Source organism: Ambystoma mexicanum, chromosome 12 (genome assembly GCF_040938575.1).
Source record: "Ambystoma mexicanum isolate Mex_15411 chromosome 12, UKY_AmexF1_1, whole genome shotgun sequence".
Taxonomy (NCBI): domain Eukaryota; kingdom Metazoa; phylum Chordata; class Amphibia; order Caudata; family Ambystomatidae; genus Ambystoma; species Ambystoma mexicanum.
This window is the reverse complement of record NC_090936.1, coordinates 120,029,137-120,054,583: the sequence shown is the minus strand read 5'-3', so window position 1 is coordinate 120,054,583 and position 25,447 is coordinate 120,029,137. Positions and strand designations below refer to the sequence as shown.

At 44.7% G+C, this 25,447-nt stretch overlaps 1 protein-coding gene across 2 annotated transcripts in view; it reads left to right on the top strand.

The window, feature by feature from the left end:
- The window catches only part of EFCAB6 (EF-hand calcium binding domain 6), a 1,227,964-nt gene that overhangs the window by 471,404 nt on the left and 731,113 nt on the right, over window positions 1-25,447 (top strand). The window contains exons 12-13 of one of the 2 annotated variants that reach the window (XM_069628133.1): window positions 423-593; window positions 5,665-5,736. In XM_069628133.1, coding sequence (XP_069484234.1) covers window positions 423-593; window positions 5,665-5,736 — 243 coding nt within the window. The remainder of the gene's footprint in view (window positions 1-422; window positions 594-5,664; window positions 5,737-25,447) is intronic. The other variant, XM_069628134.1, reaches the window with a different exon arrangement.

Genomic DNA, 25,447 nt, shown 5'->3' with positions numbered 1-25,447 from the left:
TAGCTCGTTTTCATCCTCAGCAACCTTTAAGGAGGATGTTTGGATTCCGGTGTGCAAGGTTGAATTCCTCTGGTAAGTACCAGTTTGTAATGTATGCACTTCACTTTCTGGTGAAAACTTTGTTTTGTTATATTTTCTCTGTTGGTCTTATTTATGCAATGTATATTTGTTATGAATTTTATGACTCACGATCTTTTGTATAAATGCTCGCACTGAACTTTCATGTGCTCCGCTCGAAATAAAGTTTTGTTGACTTGACAGTGCAGGTTAACTGCCATGGGTAGCTTTTAGAAATGTGTACGATTTAAAATATATATTTTTGTTTATCACAATAATATGTTAACCTACTGACCTGGGTTCACCTGTGTTTATTTGACCCTTATCAACGAGTGTATAATTCCACTAACGCCTATGTTTTTCAGAGTCAGACTGGGAAGATCACCAGAAAAGAATTTCGTCGTATTGTAGACTGCACAATGTTTCGATTAACTGATGAGCAGTTCAAGGAACTTGTGATTCTACTTGATCCAGGACACACAGGATTCCTCAGTTACCATAAATTCTTGCAACTCTTAGGAGAAAACGAATCTGTGGTAATGCAATTTTATCATTTATCCAACAAGTGACAATTTTAGAAACCACCTAAAACTAGTCTTTCATGAAATTCTCAAACTACAAAGATGCATGTGGTTTAATTCTGCAAATTGTACTGGAAAAATTATACAAACATCTTTTTCTGAAAATGTTTTACTTTTTGTGGAAAGGTGCAGCCTTTCTTTCGCAAGAAAACAGTGAATTCTAATTACTTGTACAACTTTGGAATGAAAATATCAAATCGTAATCAGTTTTTATGACAAACATATATGGGCATATTTATAAACAAATACCAAAATAATGTACACGCAATAGAAAACAGGTGGATGTGTTTACTAACAGTGTGTTGTTAAGCGTTTATGTACAGTGTGAGGGTACATGCACATTGCAAAGGGGTGGAGGTTGGCTGAGACTAGGAGGAGCTGCCTCCCCCACTGAGCCAATTCTGCCAGCTTCCTTACCATCCTCTTAGCAGCATGGTCTCACCTGCATCCTGCTCCCCAAGAAAACATCTGGCAAAATCCTGGTTGTGATTAAGGTTGTGACTAAGGGCCCCTTAGTTCATCCTGTGCAAAGTACAGCCGTTCTGGAATTACCTTAAAAAAAATTTGTGATTCGCCAAAGAAATTACACGTATGTTGGGGTTCATACCCACATGTACTCTATATTTATAACCCCTGATGAATTACAGAAACTAGTCTGTTAAATTCTAGTCACAAAACCACATTAAAAAGTAGGGATTATTTAATAGCTTCTCAGCTTTTGTCTGCTATGAGCACGGAATATTTTTGGGAAACATTCAACTGGGTCTCATACTAGGTGACAACTTTCATTCTAACACATATAGGTGATCTCTTTAGACTTGTGAGAACAATACTGTTACAAATAGTTTCTTGTTTGCTTCAAAGGTGCCAGTGTGTAGCATAACTTGCAGTCTGTGCTACGTTGGCTACACACTATAAGTTTCTAATAAGCCTAATGATTAGTGCTTCAGTTGTATGCAACCTTTGGCGCTCCAGATGTTTGGGTCAACAACTCCCATCTGGCCTATCCAGCATAGTCAATATAGTGAGGGATCTTGGGAGCCCGTTGTTCAAAACATCTGAGGATCAACAGATTGCAGTCCTTTGGGTGTTGTCTGGGGTTATTTGGATATCGCAGGCACGTGACAGTCCCTTCTGTGGAAGGATGTAGCTACATTGTGTGTGCAAGGAGTGTACCTGTGTCCTGTGGTGAAGTAGTCTCTAGAAAGGACAAGAAGGCAATATGAAGTTCAAAATCAGTGTTTTATCTTGGGGGGACGGAGAGGGGGGTGTTTCACAAAGAATGGTTATAGGGATAACTCAAGAAATGGATTGGAATGGCAATATATCCGGGTGCTGAAGTTTCTCTGGATACAATGGAATTACTCTCAGAAGTGCCTTTAAGTTTCTCTCCTTGGTCTTCCCAATACCTCAGTTTCTCCCCAGTTCCACCATTTTTCAACTTTTTCTGTTGATTGTATTACTCCCACCTTCTCCTCAACTCCTCTCTTCACCACCTCAACTCCTCTTGCCACCGCCTCTTCACTTCCACTCTTCACACTTATTTCGCCTTAGCTCTTACTCTCTTCACCACCTTGTAGCTTCCCTTTGCTGCACGTGTCATGCTCTCCTCTTTACCTCTTATTCTCCCCACCAGCTCCTTTGCTACTCCTGTCACCTCCAACCTCCTATCTGTCTCCAACCTCCCCTTCCTACGGCTGCCTCAGACACACGCTATTATCCTCTCCAAACATCCACACTCATTTACTCTGCGTGTTATCATATATGTCCATCCCCCTCTCCCTTTGGGCGAGGCTTTCCATGTGGGTCCGATGCAAAACAAGAGCTGATTGCTGGAAGGTTTGGAATTAATCCTAATCTCTGGCATTGCTCTGGGCAACCCTCCAGACCATCGTTCTTCACCTGCCAAGCCATTACAAAAGGGGAAAGATCATATACAAATCAGGCTTGATCCCACCCCAAAAGGGGCAGTCCAGCCCTCACTGCTAGGTCACATCCCTTCTGCACGAGACCACAAGCATGCCCAGACATGTTTCAGCCTCATTGGGCACCATCAGTGAGGAGTAGCTTGGGTCTCTAGGTCCAGCAGGCTCGGGACCCATGTCTGGGCATACTCACCCCGCTCGGGGTAACCTATGTAAAATAAAAGCGGGGATGGCTGGAAGGTTTGGAATTAATTAATTAATCCTTGTGGGTCTGCACATGTGTATGACTTCTCTCACTGGGCCAGGATTTGACATTGGTTAATTGATTCTATGCCACATGTCCATTTACCTGATAAGGGCATTTATTCAGGTTCCACACTATACAACGTTGGTCCGATATCTGGGGAATCATTGCTAGTCTCGGACATGCACGCACAAGCTACAGCGCCACGTTGGGCAAATTGATTTGTTGTTACTCCCAAAGCAGCCACTTCGTAGATGGTCCTCTCTGATTGTATGCCGGTAAGCAGTGCTAGTGTTATGTTTTCAGGGCAATTCCCATTAGCAAAATGTGAAGTCGTTTCCAAGCTCTGACCTTTTCTTCAAAGCCCTCTGGGGCTTCTTACTTCACTAATACCTTCATCAATATTCTACATGTCCCTTAAATGGCCATATATTTCAGTGTCACCTCTGTAACATGCCCTCCCTACTAACCTGGGTGTTGTCATCGCACCTCACACCACACACACCCATGGGTCAAACAAGGGGCATTGTCACAACATGCCAACCATTTACCTTCAATGCAGCTATTGTGCCTCAGACATTTTTATGCCGAGGATAGAGATGCCATGTGCTACAACCTACTCTATTTTCATTCTCTGTCATCCCTAAACTGTAATGGCTGCAGAGTAGAAAAGTCCAAACATGCTGCTAAAATGTATATATTTCACAAAGGTGACAGGTGGGTTCCCATCTCAGGGCATCTGAAATTGGTTGTCCAGAGGATTATGGAAGCAACTTTTAGAGTAATGTGGCTATATATTATATGTAGCAATGTTCCCATTTGCCGTATGTTTAAATGATAATGTGAAGCTACAAAATAAACCACCATTCAGCTGTGTCGATTTTGTGGGTTCACACTGATCTTTCTGATGGCCAGATCCAAGCAATCGGGGCTTTTTCCATAAATATTCATTAGATAAATGCAGTGGGCATGGAGATTTTGTTTTGGCTATGTGTTGGCTTTCCAGAAACATACTTGGTGCTGTCCTCCAAGATCTTTCGCGAATGTGATAATGTGATAATAAAACTGTGATTTCTAATGTACACATAACAGAGAATTGGGTACTTCTGCAATCCATGTGTAGGAATTTACTATTCTTTGCAAAGCTCTAAAACACAGTGGGCGTGTCTTTGTATTGCTGAGTGCCATTTGATAGTGCATTGCTGCACCTATCAGGGTTTCTGGTATACCGTAGACTGGACATTGTGTACGTTGCTTACATAATAACAGAGTAATTATAACATCAAGAGACAGTGCTGGGGTTGTCTAGAAATGTTAGCAGATCTGTGATTTTTTTCGAGAATATTTCCTCGAAGCCCATTACCCATTACATCGACTTTCTTTTGTTATTAAACAAATAAAATAAAAAATTAACACATTTTACTGCAAATCAATGTGGGGGGGACTCACCCTCACCCCCCCCCCCAACCTCTTTCCCAAAATAATTCATACCTGAACGCAACCACCCATCTACATTGCGACGAAATGTGTTAAAGAATTCTATGTCATAGGCTTTGTTGAAATATTCTGCAATGTAATGGTAGAATATCAATGTTAGCTGCAGGCTATCGGCAGACATTGTAGGTGAGTTTGTGATGCACTGTATGAGGCTAAATCTATGGATTGTCGGTTGTGTGAAGCTTCTAAATTGTGCATAGTGCCAGTGAGAAATTAGATGTTGTTGAAGAGGAGCAAATGGTGTGCCCGTGCTAATGTGCTTGGCACCTGGACAATGGTTTGCAAACGGTGGGCTCAACCTTTCTTCACTTATATGGGTAAAGTTATAGATGGTAACAAAGAAATTATATAGGGCTTACCTTGTCCTGTTTCATCTTTCAGGATCCTATCGATGTGTAGTTTGGAGGGAAGGCCTTGATTGTGGGAAACTAATGGAAGAATGGGGCAGGGCAGAGAGGAACCTTATGGATGTTGGCAGGGGAAACTGAATAAGTGTGTCGGAGGGGGAATTTGTTCAAGAATTGCCTCGACATCCCTCTCCTTTCCGCAAGCATTGTATCGCTGCTGGTTCATTGGGAAACTGTGCACATGGATCCTTTCTAAAGGCACTCCAGCTGTCTGACATTAAAGGGAGTTTTGCTCTCGCCAAATGTGTTAACCACAGCAGAGCCCCAGTTTGTGCAGGGTTATCATCCTTGTGATAGAGCTTCTAATGGAGTCAGACCCTCCCTTTCTTGCCAGTCCCTATATAATGCCACGCCTCATATAATTAAGTGGAAAAGCCAGTCTACTAGTTGGGGTTAGCTGGCTGGACACATAATACCAATACACATGCCTCATATTTAATCAAAGAAAGATATGAGCATCAGAGCTTTAAGAGCCAGGCAGAGGTTAGAGGCACAGCCAAAAAAGGCCAACATAAGGCTATTGTGCACTTAATAGAAGATCCATCTGGGCAGATAATATCTGCCTTTATCATTCTCTTTCTTATGTCGGGAGACTCTTTTTCCATCCTGGCTATTCCCTCCATTGTCTTGGATTTCCGAGGAATATGACCGCAATTTAATGTGTGGGTATAGTTTGAAAAGATTTCATTCAATGACCACTGAGTTGGTGAGGAAGGTGTGTGTAAATAATAAAAATGAGTGATATATGCACGCATATTATCCTTCCATAATATTTACTTGTTTCCATGGCCCTGTTTCACAGGGAAACAATCAAGATGGTAAATCCCAGCTGCATTATTATACAAATGATGTAACATTGTTTTTAAGATGAACTTCTTATTAAAGGATATCTGTCTGAATAAATGAGGATTTGATTCTTTGATGCATATTGCTTTGTATATTATCTCAAATAGATGGTCCATAAATCCACGCAAGAATCAAGCCCTGTGAAGAAAAAACCTTCTGTGGCACTAGCTTGGCATACAGTAAGTGTTGATACATGTTATGTACCAATAGTGTTCATCTCTGCCTCAGATCATAACAATTACCTCCTAGTTTCTCCATCTTACCTTTGTAAATCCTTGTGTTGTTACATAGCTTCAATCGTTTAACTTCTGATAATTTTCCAAAACAAAATATCTCTGCATATGTTTTCTATAGAGCTTTTGTTAGACCTATTCTTACTTCAGCTGTCCCACTTTGTTTGTGCTCCATTTTGTGAACTTCCTTGAATCTCTGAAACATCAGAGGAGGAGAGGATTTGAAAGCTTTTAATTAACATGTTTACCTGCCTGGTAATCATGACCCCACCCACACACTATATACCAAAATACCTGATGCATTCATAAACCTTTATGAGCCTGTCCCTCCACCGCTATATATATATGTATTTCTGATGTTTGTTAATCTGCTTAGAATCACATGCTGTGCATAGGTCCGACATCCAGTGGTCACTGCGGAGTATTGCATTTTGTTTTTCGTAGTCGAAAAGGGGACGTCGACAAGGCGTGTCTGTAACACTATCCCTATAGTGACATGCGTTGTACCCACAATCCCTCACGCGTCGAGGTCCCTCAGATTGTTTTTTTCCGCCCAGCTACTGGTCGCCTTTATGCGGAGCTCCTCGAGAGACATTGCCAAATAGTTTCTTCGACCTTTGGTCGTTTGTTATTAATATCAATAACGTAGATCCCTCCCTCGACGCAGAGCAGTTTCTCCGCCGAGCAAGATCTTCGACGGAAGGACGAGCGGAGGAGATCCTTCGGCGCTGCCGAACACGTGGCCTGGCCTCGCCGGCCATACACAGTAGGGAGAGTGGGGCTTTGTGGTCTTTCTTTCTTTCTTTAAGAATGCCTTTCTCTTTCCCCTCCCTCTCTTTCGAGGTCGTAGTCACACCTATTAACCTCAGCTATGGAGAGGACGTCATTTAGGTTTTGCCCGCTTTGCAAGGGTAAATATACTTGGAAGGATAAGCACAAACGGTGCAACCGTTGCTTACCCCTCGATCACCAGGAGGACGGCTGTGCGGCCTGTAAATTACTAAAGCCCAAAACTCTAAAGGACCGCAGGGTCAAAAGGTGGGAGGCCTACGCCATGTCTAGGCCTGACTCCTCGCCCGCTGCCGCTGCCGAGTGTGACGAGGACAGTGACTACACAGCCCCCGTAACGGAGGCTGTAGACCTCTCAAAGGAGCGTTCACGCTGCTCGTCGTCCGTCCCCGACAAGCCCGTCTCACGCCCAGTTTATGGGGATGAACACCCCGGCGACAAGGACGCACACAAAAAAACACCGAAGCACATACCCCCAGGCACACATTCGTCGAAGACGAAGACAGCCATAGCGCCAACGGGGTCGCCGGACCCACCGACGTCTTCCACCGACCGTAAGGGTCGTCAGCCCTCCCTGCCATCGCTTCCGCGACAGGCGACTGGGCACTCTAAAAATAAGGGCGCTAACACCAAAATTTCCGGCGACGCGCATCGCAAGAGCGCTCACGTTGCCAACAAGGACTCGACGACCAAGGACTCGATGACAAAGGGCTCGACGAGCAAAGGCTCGACGCTCCATAGCGCGACGGCGACCGATCCCTCGGAAGAGAGAATGATCGCCGAAAGCCTCGCGCGCATAGCATCGAAGGACGGCCAAAGACGTACAGCGAGTGAAATGCCGAAAACCGCGCACAAGGCCAAAGATACGCCGAAGGCGCCGGAAAACATATCAGGCCAGTTCCCGACAGAAGGCCCTAGCCAGCAAGAAGGTTACTCAGAAGGCGCGAAGGCCCTCTTTCTTCGACGTTATGGGACAGAACCAGACAATTACAGGAGGAAGAAGCCCCCTTTTCTTTCCCAGACCGTCCTGGCCGACCTCAGTGGACCTTTGAAAGGTTCCAGATAGGTTCATGTCCATCCCAGAAGACCGGGCACCCAAGAGACCAAGGGAGGCACCCCTTGAGAGTCCAAGGGCTAAATACCAGAAGTTTTATAACCCCATACAGGAGGACATAAACTCTTACAATCCCACTGAGGAAGACACCTTCTTCCAAGAGGAAGATGAGTTCACCTATGTTGAGGACCAACAAGAAGAGGAAGGTTTTCACGAGGAAACTAACCTATGTGAGGAAGGATTCCAGGAAGACACAGGCGAGGGCAACCAGAATCCCTGGCAGTCACCGGCTAGGTCGACTGACACAGGCAGTAGCAGTATAGTCATCAGGTCTACTGAAACTACACCAGTCAGGAACCCTTCGCCTGTCGATGATCAACCCACCTTCAATGCACTGCTGAAGAAGGCAGCAGCACATTTCGAGATCGAAACTGGGGAGGTCACCCCAGACACCAATTTTGTGGAGAGGATTATCAAAGAAAAACCCCCCACTAGCCAGGTTATACCCATCCTCGCCTCAGTTAAGAGACGTATTACACCTTCTCTTTCCACTCCGGCATTGTTGAAAGGGGTCAATCCAAGGATTGAGAAACTGTTCTCTCCCTCTCAATCAGACCCATTATATATTAAGGGTCACTCAATCCCGGACTCCCTGGTTGTGACCAACACCAGGAAAAGGGCAGGAGTCCCATTATCTACTAGCGAGGCACCCCCAGACAAAGAGGGGAAGAAGCTGTATGCCCTAGCCAAGAGAATCACCACCTCTGCAGCATTCTCTACCAGAATCACCAATAATAATACCCTATTGGCAAGCTACGCCGATGCTCAATGGGCTAAGCTCAGACAGGACATCGAAGAAGCTCCAGAACCCCTAATGACTCGTTTACTGACTACAGTTAATGAGGGCTCTCTGGTCAATCAAAGCATCGTCAAGAATACCCTCGATGCAGCAGAGACGGCTGGCCGCACTTTGGTACAAGGAATTTTACTGAAGCGTCACGTCTGGCTTCGCAATTCCGGATTTAAGGCGGAAACACAAGCGTCCCTTATTAATAAACCCATAGAGGAGTCCAACCTCTTTGGGAGAGCAGTGGATGACGCGCTGGAGAACGCGAAGAAAGAATTTGATACGATAAAGACCTTGGACCAAATTTCAAAACCCCCTAACAGGCGGGGATTTGGTAATAAGCACTTTTTTCGTGGACAACGCCAGCAACAAAACCAACAACAGTACTCTGCCATCAACTACCAAAGTAATAGCGGCCAGTACAATCAGAGGGGTCAACGTCGTGGCAAGGGAAGAGGCCGGGGTTCCACCCCCAGAGGCTCCCAAGCCAACAACACCACCAAGTGACACGAAGATTCGCGTCCCCTCCCATGCAACGCCGGTCGGGGCCGGTTAACATCCTTTCTTCCAGCATGGGAGGGTATAACATCGGACCGCTGGGTACTTTCCACCGTAGCCCGCGGCTACTGTATAGAGTTCAACAGTTCCCCAACATACAGACCCCCGAGGGGACGCCGCATGACACCAGAACACCTCGCCATCCTTCTCCAAGAAGTGGACCAACTACTAGAAAAAGGAGCCATAGAGGTCGTGCCTCTATCTCAGGTAATGGAAGGTATTTATTCAGTGTACTTCCTTGTACCCAAAAAGGATCTAACCATGCGCCCTGTATTAGATCTGCGCCCAGCGAACAAGTTTGTCAAACGCCAAAAGTTTCGTATGGTGACCTTACAGGAAGTGATCCCACTGCTATCACAGGGAGATTACATGACAACACTGGACATGAAAGATGCATACTTTCATATTTTAATGTTGCCAGCGCACAGAAAAACCTCAGGTTCATGATAGAGGGCAAACACTACCAGTTCAGAGTGCTACCCTTCGGCATAGCATCTGCACCAAGGGTATTCACGAAAGTACTGGCAGTGGCAGCGGCCCACCTGCGCAGGTTATCCATCCCAGTATACCCTTACCTCGACGACTGGCTCATAACAGGGGATTCTTACGAGACATGCTTCTCAAACACCCAAAAGACTGTAGACCTTTTGTTCCAACTGGGCTTCTCCATCAACGAGAAGACGTCCAGTTTAGACCCCAGCCAAGTCAAACAATTCCTAGGGGCTCTAATTCGAACAAAGGACGGCCTCGTCTTCCCCTCCAACGAGAGGGTCCAAAACATGCTGGTTCAGATCCCCCAATATGTGGCAGGTCGAGAGGTGATGGTGCGCAAAGCGATGCGATTGCTAGGAATGATGGCGTCATGTATTTATTTGGTACCTCACGCGCGCCTGCGCATGCGCCCAATGCAAGAGTGGCTCAACAGCCAGTGGTGTCAGGCCAGCGGACAATGGGACGATCTAGTGGTGGTCTCGCAAGCCTTGGTTCTCTCGCTACGGTGGTGGACAAAGGAAAACCTGATAATAGGGAAACCCTTTGCCACACCCGCGGTGGAGGCCACTCTAACGACGGACGCATCCCTCACAGGATGGGGGGGCTCACCTATCCCATCAGACTGCTCACGGAGTGTGGACTCCGAACGTAGCATCCAAGCACATAAACCTACTGGAGCTACTGGCGGTGTTCAAAGCACTAAAAGCCTTCCAGGAACACCTACAATGGAAGACAGTGATGGTCCTTACAGACAGCACCACAGCCATGTACTACATCAACAAGCAGGGGGGCACCCACTCTTCAGGACTGTCCAAGCTGTCCCAGAATATATGGAAGTGGGCTCTCAAACACAACATGTTCCTACTGTCACAACACGTACCAGGGGAACTCAATCTGCTAGCAGACAAACTCAGCAGAGACTTCCCCCTGCCCGAAGAGTACGAATGGCGATTGCACAAAGACATCGTCTTAGACGTCTTCACGCAATGGGGATTCCCAGAAATAGTCCTGTTCGCAACTCTGGAGAACTCACAATGCCAAAGTTAAGCCTCCAGGTACCCCCAGAACCAGTCCAAGGGGAACGGTCTGTCGATTCAATGGTCAGGGAAATTTGTTTATGCCTTTCCCCCGACTCCCCTTCTCAACAAAGTGGTGCACAAGATGCACCAGGAGCAGGTTACCATGATACTAGTGGCCCCAATGTGGGCCCGGCAGCCATGGTTCGCTCACTTGATGGAGATGTCCCTATCTCCCCCAGTGAAACTTCCATGCCCGTACAACATGCTGTCACAGGACAAGGGCAGGACACTGCATCCATGCCCTCAGACCATGAATTTAGCAGCCTGGCTCCTGAGATCATAGAATTTGGACATCTACAACTCCTGCAGAGATGTATGGACATCCTCAGGGAAGCCAGAAAACCTAATACTCGTCACTGCTATTCTAGCAAGTGGAAAAGATTTGTCATCTGGTGTAGAGGTAAGAGCGTCAACCCGGTTGACTGCTCTCCCACTAGCATTGTTCTGTACTTGACCCATTTACTGGATTCAGGTCTAGTGTTCAATTCCATTAAAGTCCACCTAGCGGCACTTTCTGCATACACCACTTCCCAACTTAAAGTGTCGTGGTGGAAGATACCAGTTATCAAGGCCTTCATGGAGGGGGTAAAGAGAATACACCCTCCGATAGCTAACCCAGCTCCCGGATGGGACTTAAATGTGGTACTTTCTAGACTCATGGGCCCTCCTTTTGAACCCATGCACAAGGCAACTCTTAAAGACCTCACTCTTAAGACTGCTTTCCTAATAGCTATCACCTCCATTTGGAGAGTAAGTGAACTACAGGCTCTTTCTGTTCTAGACCCCTTCGTAACAGTTCACAAGGATAAGGTGGTTCTACGCACACACCCAAGGTTTGCACCAAAATTCATCTCGAAATTCCATGTAAACCAGTCAATAGAACTACCAACGTTCTTTCAAAACCCTTCCAGCTTGGGAGAAAAAAGTCTGCATACACTAGATGTACGCAGAGCTGTCATGTTCTACATGGAAAGAACCAGACCACTGAGAAAGACTAATCAGTTCTTTGTCTCTGTGGCAGCAGGAAGAAAAGGAGATGCAGTCTCAAAGTCCACTATATCTAGATGGATTGTTCAATGCATCACTCTCTGTTACACTCTTGCTAAGAGAGAGCTACCCTTCAAGCCAAGAGCACATTCCACTCGAGGCACTGGGGCTTCCATAGCGTTCATTGCAAATGTTCCCCTTGAGTCCATGTGCAAAGCGGCTACCTGGAGTTCTGTGCACACCTTAACAAAACACTACTGTCTAGATGCACACTCTAGATCTGACTCCCAGGTGGGACAGGCAGTATTAAGACATCTTTTCTCTACTGTTCCTTCTCATAACCCACCGCCAACTCCGGGTACTGCTCGCTAGTCTATGCACAGCATGTGATTCTAAGCAGATTAACAAACATCAGAAGACAATGCATTACTTACCGTAAAAGCATTTCTGATGGTTGTATCTGCTTAGATTCACAAGCGCCCACCCTTCCTCCCCGCTCGGATGGAAGGAACATAGACATCTTTCTACATCTCTCTCTCTCTCTTTTCTGTACTCACTCACGTATAGAAGGCTCCCTCAGGGCAGAAAAAATACAAACAGAGGGACCTCGACGCGTGAGGGATTGTGGGTACAACGCACGTCACTATAGGGATAGTGTTACAGACACGCCTTGTCGACGTCCCCTTTTTGACTACGAAAAACAAAATGCAATACTCCGCAGTGACCACTGGATGTCGGACCTATGCACAGCATGTGAATCTAAGCAGATACAACCATCAGAAATGCTTTTACGGTAAGTAATGCATTGTCATATATATATATATATATTTATTCTTAGTCAACCTGCTTCCCCAATCCTCTGTTCACATACATACTTGGTCAATGTGTTCCCTGTATTGGGGGTCCTCCAAAAGCTTTTAATAAATAATTGCCACAAGTAGCCCAAAAAAGTACACACCGGGCAAGAAGTAACCCTGTTTATTACAGCTGGGCGAGCACAAATCAAACAGAACAGTGCAACAAAACTGGTTGATGAGAGCTGACATACAGGCACACAGCAAACATAATTCATATACTGCTAATACAATTTGGCACCACATTTGATTGTCTCTGCATTACTACGGCTTGACCTATGCAGCCTGTGATACCCTGCCTTATCACTGATTGCACTTCCTTCAGTTCCGTTCATAGCCTACTTGTGTTCCCTAGCATTTCACTGCTTATATTTAGCCCATTGTATTGTATCTAGTATATCTCTGTGGCCTAGCATTTCACTGCTTATATTTAGCCCATTGCATGTTATCTAATATATCTGTGTTGCAAAGCATTTCACTGCTTATATTTAGCCCATTGTATTATATCTAGTATATTTGTGATGTCTAGCATTGTACTGTCTGCCTACCAGTATACCTGTGTTCCCTAGCATTTCACTGCTTATATTTAACCCATTGCATTTTATCTAGTATATCTGTGTTGCCTAGCATTTCACTGTTTATGTTTAGCCCATTGCATTATATCTAGTATATCTGTGCTGCCTAGCCTTGTACTGACTGCCTACCAGCATATCTGTGTTCCCTAGCATTTCACTGCTTATATTTAGCCCATTGCATTTTATCTAGTATATCTGTGCAGCCTAGCCTTGTATGACCTGCCTACCATAATACCTGTGTTCCCTAGCATTTCACTGCTTATATTTAGCCCATTGCATTTTATCTAGTATAATTGTGTTGCCTAGCATTTCACTGCTTATATTTAGCCCATTGCATTTTATCTAGTATATCAGTGATGCCTATCATTGTACTGCCCATTGAACTCCTGTTCAGCCCTGTCCACGCTCTACATGGCTACCCTACAGAGAGTAACGCTTACCATGGCGACCCTCTTACCGCTGTTTCACTCCATAGCACCCACTAAATGCCTACCAGCCTTGCAGCCTCATCTACATCTTCGCGCTCTGAAACACTTGTGTACGAGTGCGATAGAAATAAAATATCAATATCATTACATCCTGCTAATCTGCAAACAGTCACTATCACCAGTGTATATTCCATCTCCCCTGCTGAATGGATCACCAGTTTCGCCTCTCCACCTAGACCCCTGATTCCATGCCTGCTTATCTTGAGGAACGCAAGACTAGGTTCTCACCTCCCCTGCATTAAGGTGAATCACAGAGCACCTGCCCCACCCGACCACACCAGGACCCTCACTTCTCAAACCACAATCCCTCCCCCTGTGTCAACTTATCCTCATAATGACGCCTGCTTTCTCACTCACCCCCATCTACTACGGGAAGCTCCAGTCACTGACATCCCAACCCTCAAGGGAGCTCTTATCAATGCTCACTCCCTGGTCGCCATGCACTTGACATTGCCGACCTCATCACGATCAACCAGCTAGACTTCCTCGCCGTAACGGGAACTTGGCTACACCCCGCGGCAGGATTTACCCTTTCACTAGCTATCCCTGACAACTAAACAATCATCCGATCAGACAGAGGCACTGGTAAAGGTGGAGGAATGGCCTTCATAGCCAAATCTCACATGAACCTCAGAGAATTCCCAAACGTAGGCCTCCCCTCAACGGAACTCCTCTCAGTTAAACTCCCGATCTCTGCCACTCACACCTTCTTACTTCACCTCATCTATCGACCCCCAGGAGCCATCTCTCCCTTTGAGGAAGATATTACCCATCTCTTAACTCAAAACACTAAACCGGGCTCGCAAATCATTCTTCTCGGAGACCTAATCTAGGTCTCCATGACACTAATGATACTAACGCCACCACTGTAGACAACGCCATCACACAACTTGGGTTCAAACAACGCATTAACGGGCCTACCCATTCTAAAGGTAGAACGTTGGACTGGTTGGCTGACATCAACTGCTCCCACTACAATCCTCAACAATGACCCTTGTGCCTGGTCAGACCACTATTGTATCACCTTCACCATATTGAAAGTGCTCACACCAAAACCCATGCTGCCCTTTCCCCGCAATCCCTGTCCAGGAACAAACGCAATATAACCCTAGACAACCTCCTTCCTTTGCTACAGCCTATCGCTGATCTTCCACACAACTCAGACATGGACCCATCCTCGCTGGTTGACCTGTACAAAGGCACCATAGAATAAGCCCTAAATTAAATTGCACCTCTAAAATGGAGAAAGGCTAAACCGGCTCCCCATTTAAATAAATGGTTCTCTGCTGAATTAAAAGCACTACGCAATGTTAAAAGATCAGCTGAAGCCAACTGGAGAGAATCCCCCTCAACTCCCAACAACGAAAGGTTCTCCACTGCTGCGGCTACCTACAAAGCTGCCATTACCAACACTAAAAATGAGATCTATAACGCCAGAATTCAGAACGCTAAATCTGGTACTAAAGAGCTCTTTTCTATTCTAAGAGAACTGGAGTCTCTTGCGCCGCCTACAGAAGATTGCATTAAGGACAAGGCCTGGTGCGCTAACATCCAGAAAGCCTTATCAGACAAAATAGCCTTACTTCAAACCAAAATCGAGATCAAAAAGAATAGCTTTGCTTCCAGTGTCCACGCACGCAAACTGTCTATCCCACAATTGCCCTCATGCCACCCATTCCACTTCTTCCCAGTAACTACTGAAGAAGTGGCAAATATAATCTCGAGCCTCAAACCTTCTAACTGCTAGGCAGACACTTGTCCAGCTCCAGTTATCAAGGAAGGTGCAAAAGCACTAGCACCCTTCATCACTGCCTTGATTAACCCATCCTTTAAAAACTGCTCAGTCCCCAACAATCTTAAAAAGGCATGGGTCATGCCTCTACTCAAAAAACCCAACTTGGATCCAAACCTACCGACAAATTACAGATCCATTACAACAGTCCCTTTCCTCCTAAAGATACTAGATAGAGTAGCCTATCTCCAAATTCAAAACATTTGGAAGACAACAACCTTCTCGGCTTGCGACAGTCCGGCTTCAGACCTAGGCATGGTACTGAAACAGCCCTCTTGGATTTAAAAATCCAAATGGACGAAGCCAAAGACAAGGGCAACTTGGCCATTCTGCTCCTGTTGGATTTATCAGCAGTGTTTGACCTTGTTGACCATCAAATCTTAACTAAAAACCGTTCCACTGCTGCAGGACTTTCACCGAATGCTGCCAGTTGGATCCAATCCTTCCTCACAAATAGAACAACTAGGGTCTTCGCACCTACTGTGGCTGCTGAGCCAGTACCCATCCACTGCAGAGTCCCTCAAGGGTCCTGTGTTTCATGTCCTGCTTTATAATATCCTTACTAACCTCCTCTTTGATCTTCTTGATAACCTGGGTGTCACCTACACAAACTATGCAGATGACACTCAGGTCCTCATTACACTCACTGGTTGCTATGAAAGAGACTCCAAAAAGCTAAATGAAATCTATCTTGAAATACAGGCCTGGATGGCTACACACAGCCTCTGACTAAACGACGACAAGTCGGAACTTGTGATCGTTGGCCCCCAAGTCTGTCTAAACAAACTTGACCCTTGATACAAATCTTTCAACATTGATGGTATCATCAAAGTTGCCAAAGAGGTTGAAACCCTGGGCGTTTACTTCGAGTCCACCCTCTCCATCAAAAAACAAGTAAACGCCACAGCCTCCACCATAGCATACACCAACAAATTAACGCCTGCAAACCCTTTCTGTCCACAAATAGCTGCCTCACTCTAGCCAGGGCCTTGATTCTGTCCAAACTGGATTACTGTAACACCCTATTGCTAGGCTCTACTGATCGCAACCTGAATAGATTACAAGTTCTCCAGAATAGTGCCCTTCGATGTTCCTTGAACATACCGTGCTCCAGTCATATCTCTACCATTAGACGAGACTCACACTTGGCATCACACACAAATGCTTGTCTAATACAGCCCCCCAATATCTGACGGACAAATTCTCGAGGCGCCGATCTTCCGGACCTACTAGATCATCCTACCTACATTGCCTCAATATACTCCAGTACAAACTGAAAACAACAGGGGGATCAAGCTTCCCGGTGTTAGCAGCCAAGTGCTGGAACACCCTCCCCACAGCCATTAGAGCTGATCCCTCCTTCTGTACTTTTAGATTCAAAGTGAAAGGATTGCTCATTGCCCAGCGACACTAGCTCACCCTTCAATCACATTCAATCCTGTATGACCGCTGTGAAACTAACACTCTTCTCCGCTTTTTACTCAATAGCTGTACCATCACTATTGCTATATTTATTACCACTGCCCATCAGCCTGGGAAGTACTCGTTCCCAGCCTAACGTATCCTCTTGACCTGCTACTGTTTGTAACCATCTACCATGTTGTAGTCATACTGACCATTCTGTAACCTGGACTTTATGCCCTGTCACATGCCATGCGGTTGCCACTTTCAGCATTCTGTAACCTGGTCCTCATATTTCAATCTTCAATCACTGCATTTGTAACTGTAACAACTTTTCTATGACTCAAGTGCCCAGATACCTCAGGGTTAGGTGCGCACTACAATTAATAAACTAAACTAAACTAAACAATGTTCATGGTGTTGGAAACTGTCACACTTTAAACTTCACGTCTTTGCGTTTCATACAGAGGTTATTGATTAAAATACGTCATACCCCTATAGTTAGACATACGTTCGTCAAACATGATTAGATCAAACAGATCTGTTAATGTTAAAGGATATTTGTACCGTGCACTATCACCACTTGAGTGGTCCCCGGCGCTCTGGCGGCTCTGAAAAGGGAAGGGGGGAGGGTTAGTGGGAGTATGTGGGGAAAAAGTGCAAGAGAGCAGTGATGTGCCATTGGCAGCCTCAACCCGGTTAACACCGTTCATTGGGTTTGGGGTGTTTTCCAGTCGGTAGCCGTCATGTGCTGTTGTGTCTATGTGTGGCTTGTTTTGTTGTTGCGGTGTAGTGAAGTTTGTGCGGTTTGTTTTGCTATAGGGTTGTGTTTGTGTTTGGTTAGAGTTTGAGAGGTGTATGCAGAGGGGTGAAATTGTTAGTGGATTGGTTATTGGCATTGCTGTCTAGATGCAATGTGTTAAATGTCCACGTTCTTTGGTGTGGCGCGTGAACATCTCTACATTTCCATTTAGGTCCGGAACCGGCCGACATCCACAATCCCCTCAATCCATATATGACGCCCACCATTATTCATAACTGTGTCCAAATTCGGCCCCTGCCCGCCTTTGAAACCTGTCTATATGTGAGGCAAGCAAGTGTTTGCGATTCCATCCAAATCTGGCCTCGATAGCATTCCCAAGGGGTCCAGACACAGCATCGGTCAACAACAACCGCTACTCCATCCAGATGTGGCAATGGTCGGTATTCACAATCCTATCCAGCCGCTCACGGCCCGGCGCATGCTAACATCAACAACTCCGTCCAAATGTGGCAACTGCTAACCCTCACAATTCCATCTTAGTATGGTACTTGGTGGCGTTCATGGAGTGGGTGAGGTTGTTGGATGGAGTTGGGCAGGGATGCTAATTTCTGTCCTCATGGGGCAGTCGCTTGTGTCCTATTCCACCTAGCGTCATCTCTGTTATTGTAAGGAGTTTCCCTTAGTCGGTTTTGGGTGTTGTCTGTCATTCTAAATTCTGTCAACCTGTTCTTTGCGTTTCCTGTTTGATTGTTTAGTTGTTTCAATTTGATTCTGCTGTGTTGAAGAGCCAGGTTTTTAGTAGTTTTCTGAATTGTAGGCGATCTTTGGTGTTTCTTATTTCTTTTGGGATGTTGTTCCAGGTTTTTGCGGCCAGGTGGGAGAAGGAGGAGCCCCCTAGTTTTTTCTTGATGTATGGTTTTGGTTCCAGGCGGATTTCATTGCTTGATCTGAGGAGTCTCGTTGGCTTGTAGATTATTTTCTTTTGTAGGAATTCAGCTCCCTGTCCGCTGAATGCCCTGTGTGTTATGCACATTGTTTTGAAGGGGATGGGATGTTTAACTGGGAGCCAATTTAGTATTTTTAGTGCTCGAGTGATGTGGTCTCTTCTGGATAGTTTGAGGAGGAGTCTGGCTGCTGCATTTTGGATGTGTTGTAGTTTCTTCAGGAGGTATTCTGGCATTCCGAGGTAGAGGCCGTTTGCGTAGTCGATTCTTGACATGATGAGGGCGACGATTGTGAGTGTTTTGTGGGAGAAGGAGAGGAAAGGTAAGATTCTTCTTGTAGTGTGAAGGAGGAAGAAGCATTTCTTGATTATTGCGTTTATTTGTGTTTCTAAGGTTAAGGTGTTGTCCATCTGTTGCCCAGATTCTTTAATACTTTAGATGGTGTGGGCGCGATTCCCATTTCCGTCGGACAGGGAATGTAGGTGTTGTTCTCATGGTTTTTGGATATAATCATGATCTGCCTTCTCCCAGCTCACCTCCTCCCCATGTGGCGCCACATTGATTCCCACTCCTCCTGCAAACAGTTTGCAATTAGTAATAATATATTTGTGCTGAAATCCGGTACTTTATTCATTTGCCATTGGTCAGTACCACAGTGGAAGGAACACAAGACACCTTGAATTAGTGGGAGGGGAGACATTCACAAAGCACCTGCAAGATAACAGCCTTTCAAAACACTGTAGTCGACATTCTGAGGGCTGTTTACTTCCCAGGGACACCAAATCTTACTGTCTAATTGGTTCAAGGATCGCAGCTTCATTCCACCTCACTGTTCCCATACCCGCTGGCCAAAGGGCAATTAAGACTGTGTGAGTGTTCCTCTAGATTATGGTAACTTCCCAGCTCCCACAAGCAGCTGTGGGACTGGCTTGCCAACCTTGATTGCATCACCCAGTGCTGTCTCAGCGACTGTAGTCTGCTTGAGATGGGTATTTTGAGTTCAGCGTCCCTCCTCCCTAAGCCGCGGTGCATGGGTCATGTGTTAAAGGCAGGCCTTCTGGGTGATGCTCAACCTGTGACATCCCCACTGAGCGTGTTACCTGGGGTTTCCCTTTTCACGTGCTTGTGCAAACACATTCCTTGTACTGATGTCATATGCAAGGTATCCTCATCCCCTTAGCCCTTCCCAGACCTTATTCAAATGCGAACTACCATTTCCAGAGTCCCCTTATTTTTCCACGATAGGTGTGCCAGCCCATCCTGCCTATTCCCTTAATTGGTAGGTGCGTCCCCCTGTCTGATACTGAATCGGCACCTTCATTACACCCCAGGCCCTATCATTATCAGTGCTAATGCTTATGACAAAACTACAGCTTCTGCTGGTCCTACTACAAACACTATGGGCCTCATTATGAGTGTGCCGGTCGCGGTAACAACGGTGCCGGTAAGCTACCGGACAGGCACACTCTGAGTTCTGCGGGCACACAGTGCCGTTGCATCCGTCCTCTCCATTCCCATTGAGTCCTACTGGACTCAATGGGAATGGCCAGTGACTTTTTCCGACACCTGGCTCCAGGGACCGCCATTGCCAGGTGCTGGAAAAAAACACAACTCTGGCGGCAGCTGTGCTTTTTTAACAGCACGGCTACCGCTGGGGTCGTAATGACCCCGTATTACTTGACCTAGTGTACTACTGTTTTTACTGGTAGCCAGTGTTTACATTGCAAGAAAAAATAGAGACACAATAAATAAAAGGGTAAAAAACTGTGCCAGTATGGAACATAAAACAAATAGACTTCAGTTATAAACAGTATAAAGGGGTCAGCGAAAAGAAGAGGAAAGATGGGTATAACTGGACATGAAAGTCAGGCATAAGTTGACCTAGGGGTCGGGAGAAAGTAATATGGTAAAAGTGAAAAGACCTAAAAAAAGCACAAACCCAGAATTGTAATTCTTAAAAGGTCCACAAGATGACATTCACAGGCTACAGAAACAGAAGATATATAGGATCGGGGTTGAACGCCCGAGATGGAAATGTTTGAGGGAGAAAAGACTGAAGATTATTTTTCTGAAATAACCTTCGATCTTTTCTCCCGTGAAAATGTCTGACTTGGACAAATGTTTTTAGCAATGACTATTCAGAGAATATACAGTTTAAGCTGAAAATATTGAGTCGATGGTCCCGGATCCTGTTGCAGCTTGCCCCTTATTCTTCCTTACCAAATGTGGAGCTATGAACACACCTGAATTTTTGATAGACACTACAAAGACTTTCATCACGCCAATGAACACATGCTTTGCACGGCAGGCCAATTCAATCTTCTTGTGCAAGTCTATAGAAAAAGTCACACTTTGAAAGATTTAATTATTTTATAACAATGCCAGCAGTAAGGCACTTCTTAAAGAATGTTAAAGTAATTCCCTGGGTCCATTTCTCCCACCTGGGACATCTCACGGTCATCTGAGATGCAAGTGGATATTCCCTTAATACCTCCATCAACAATGATGATAACAGTGTCAGCTGCTCCAATGCCATTGCTCACCTCAGCATCTTGAGTGACTACTGTGCCTCAAGTAATTGCATCTCAAACATGTGTACCTAGCTCCAATTCCTCCATTTACAGATGTGTCCTGTTACTACAGGAGATAGTGGCATATCTCTAACTTCTGTGGAATTCCTTTATCCACATTCAGATCATTCTCTATCACTAGATGGGGCTCTGGGTGAGGGAGAAGAGTCACCTTATTTTGTGAAGGACTTTCATCTGGACTTTTGATCTCACTGAGTTCTTCCACCACCCACTGATGAAGAACATAGAAAAGACAGTGTGTATCGTGATGGCCAAGGTCATGGCAGTAATGTCAAAGATTATGCCATTGCTATCCATACTTTCAGGATAGCACAGAGGGAGGCCATGAAAGACCCTTGCAGTTCCTTTGAGGATTCAAATCTCGTGCTCAAAATCTGAAGGAAAAGCAGGAAATATCTTCTACTAGACAAGGAGGAATTAACATAAAACAGTGAAAGGCTTCTATTCCAGTTGTTCCCAATCCCGAACTAAAGGCCTGACTGACCATAAAATCCAGACTCACAACTGCACAGTGGGGAACAGATCCAATTCTTTCTTCTGGCTTACAAGGGCAAGACCTACTTGATTTTAGGCTATGGGGATTTCCTTCCACTTTCTCCTTCTCCTCCATATTCACCTCTGCTGTTGCAGCCCTTCTCCTCCAATCTCTTTGAGGATATTCAAAAATGAACGCATATTCCCTTGGCTTTCTACCTTAGATTCTTCAGTGTATAAGCAAAACAATGCTACATTGGGCTCTGCGCCAGTCTGGACCCTTCTCAATTCCACCAATGTCTTCCTAAAGAAAACTGTAAGAACATTCACACATTCATCCTGTTCACCATACCGTGGGGGAGGGGAGGCACTGGCTTTGTGCAGTCTACCTTCAGGTTTTTTGTTCTTCTATCATGATTTTAATCCTCTATCACAAATTCATCTGTTTCTCTGTATGGATTAACATTTGCTGTACATGTTGCACCCCTTCAGGCTGAGTACTGTCCCCAGGTTGTGATGGCAGTGTAGGTTTCTCATCTTCCCCAGCGTAGTTTTAGAACTACCTGTACTTGGACATCTGGCTAAGCGGAACACAACGTCTTAAGGGGGGCTTCAGTAACCCCCAGACATTGTTTACTTTCTCCTCCTTTTTCAGACTTTTGATCAATGTGAATGAAACCTGTCTGATACAATTTGTTGCAGATCTATGGGGTCCCAACTGTTTTTGAAAAGTACCAATGCTTTTAATAGAGTACCAAGTACAGCTACTGCTATTCCAACAACTATTATCACTAATACCACCACCATTAATCCAACTGCTATTAAAAGTAATACTGCTAGTCCTATGAATACAAGTTAGATTACTACAACTACTATTGTTACTAGTATCACTACTGGTACTACTGGTAGTAATGCTGCCACCATTCGAAATAATACATTGCAAATTCCAATTGTACAATAGAGAAAGTTATAGTAATACTATATATAGTATAAAATAATAACACCAATGGCGATAGTAGTCCCCATAACAGGGAATACTGTCGTTTTTCGTCAAACTGAATAAATCTTTCGCCTATAACAGGAAATAGTTGCACATGTAGCACCTTGGAACAGTTACCTTTTTAACATGCTTAATTCGATTAGCAGTAGTGTAGATGTGCTACTGGTCATCATGGACAGAGTACCAGCAGTAGCTTGAGCATGTACGCCATTAGTGACCAGCACTGATACCACCATTAATAGTAGGACTTAGGGAGATGGCACCAACGTTCGTACTAGCAATACTACTTGATTTATTCGAATGTCACCATTATTCAAAGTATCTTTAGCAGTTACATTAGTTGTATCACTAGTAGAAGGCCTTGTACATTCAGAAGTAGTATCAATAGTGCTAGAGCTATATGTAGTAGTACTAACAGTAGTCAATAGTGGTGGAAGAATACGTGGGACACTTACTAATGGCATACGTAGTAGTATTGAGATTTTTAGTAATAGTAGTGGCAGGAGTGCAAGATTGCTGAAAGGTAACGGAGAACCGAATCACTGAGTAAAATGACTAAAGGTATGAATGGGTGAGAGGGAACGCCTACCAGTTGCAGGCATATGTGGGTGGGGTATAAATCAGTAAAGATGTAACCTTAAGGAGAAAAATAAATTGGAACCTTTTACTTTGCCATTGCTGTTGAAAAGGATATGCAAACTATACTACCTCTCCTCCATCATGTCACTTCCCGTTTCAGAGGATGGTGCCGGTTCAGAAAATGAAAAGGAAGCCAAAAATGGATAATGTTTCCAAAACTGTAAAATAAAGAGTTTTCTGTGGGAAATCGAATAATGTTAAAACATTTTAATAGTAGGGGTGTTTTAATAGTAAAGAGAGCATATTTTATTCAAGTTTACAATGTGTGCACTTTTAGTGTTATTTTAAATCTAACCGCTCTAGGTGTCTTCTGCCTCCTCTGCCTTCACTTTATACTTTGCTGCAGTGTGAGGGAGGCTCTTAGTTATGATTGCCCACTTGCCAGTCTCAATGGGCGATATTTGCATGTAATTTTGGATTATTCTGTCGCACCCAATGACCTACGCCCACAGGTGCTTGAGTAAAGGGGAGGACAGGTTAACCACGGTTGGCTTCCCCCTTCGATTGACTGGGTGCTGGTTCATTTTCATTTGAGGGCTAGTGGACCTCTGCACTAAATCTTTACCTTTCAATTTAAGGCTTTCTCTAAGAGGTTGAATGCATCAACAGCCCATCTCTAAAACGTGTCCCCTTGTGACAGAATTCTTTGTGTTACCATGCACTTTGTGATCCTGAGGTCCTCTTGCAAGGCTGGAATCGGACTGAAAAGAAGCCCTGTAAAAATACTTCAGAACTATGTGAAAAGGGCATGCATAATGCCTTGCTCTTCTAAGTGTTTACCTGTGATTGATGTATGAGATAACTGAAAGTTATGTCATGTTAACTTAGTTTATATAGTTCAAGTATTCACTCTAAAATGGTATTGCGACACTATTTACAGAGCAAAGCCACCAGTCTGACCATTTGATCCAGTTTTTGGTTCATTAGATGAAAAATAGGGCCCTATCGAAATTTGAGATTATAACTGAAACCCATTTGTATTGTTGTTATGACCACAGTTATTCTTATAGCCCTGGTTTATCTCACCGGCTAAGGTTCACCCACTTCTCCAGTATGAAGTCTTTTACACATGTTTCTACTTGTGAATATTTCCATGCATTAGGCAAGAAACCTCCAGATCTTTAAAAGTATTCATTCAGTATACAGATGGAACTTTTTCGTATTCTTTATACATAGCGTACACAAAATGTCAAATGACCTTGTAAGCGTACATATACTACCAGTCTACCAATGGAAAATCAGTGTCCTTTCCCTGTGTGCCAAACCCACAGCCTTCACTTCAGCTTCTTTACCCAGCCATTAGATGAAGACTACGCTTACATTAAAGTCCTTTTGGTTTCATTTCCACCTGGTGGTGTTGCTATTTTTATATTTATTTTACTTCCCTGTGTTATAATATCTAATAACACAGGGAAATAAAATAAATATAAAAATGTTGAGTGCTGAGTTCTGAATTTGTTCGAGTTTTCCAGAAAGCTGCAGAATCCAATTGAAAAGACACTCCTGTTTAAGACCGGCAATAAATGCCTGGATTGTACATGTAGTGGCTTCACCCCCACAAGGAAAAGGCATGCAATCTCTATTAAGGCCTGACCTCTAGGACCGGGCAGGACACACAAAGGAGACATCTGCCTTTCCTTCACAGGCTAGGGGGGAGAAAATGGAATAAAAGCATAGCAGAGGTGAGGAGGCGAAGGAAAGGCGCTCCAGCCTGGAGAGAAAGTCAAAAGCTATACCTCTTACGGTCATTGATCGACCTGGGGTTTCAAGCCCTTTCTCCAAATCTTGAACTAGTTTGAATATAATGGCCATCAGCCATTATCAAACCGACCTTCTTAACTGCCCCTGACAGCAAGAGAAGGCACCAGTATGAGGAAACCTTCAGCATCATGGGTGCCCCTGCAACTAAAGCTCATGCCAACAATGGATGTTAGAACGCAGTCTGTCAGCTGTTATGGTGCCTCAACACTTGTGCTGCCAAGGGCGTCCCCAAAGAGGAGAGTGTTGCAGAACGGGTAGTGCTGTATCAGGTTCTCAATGATGATAGTAACCAAGCAAGTCAAGGTGGTGCAGATCCAGATCCTGTTATCAGTGTAAATATCTATGCCATCAAAGGTCATCATCAAGACAACCTTTTTCACGTCTCTCATCAAAGAAACCAATAAGAGTATGACCACTGAAACTTGATAGACAGTCCTCTTCCCAAGGATTCCATCACAAGAGGCATTGAACAGTATGTCTGCTATGTTAATATTTATTTTATTTTATTACACAACGAAAATCCAACAGGTATCTGGGTGTGAACATAAACACTCAAGACAGAACATAAA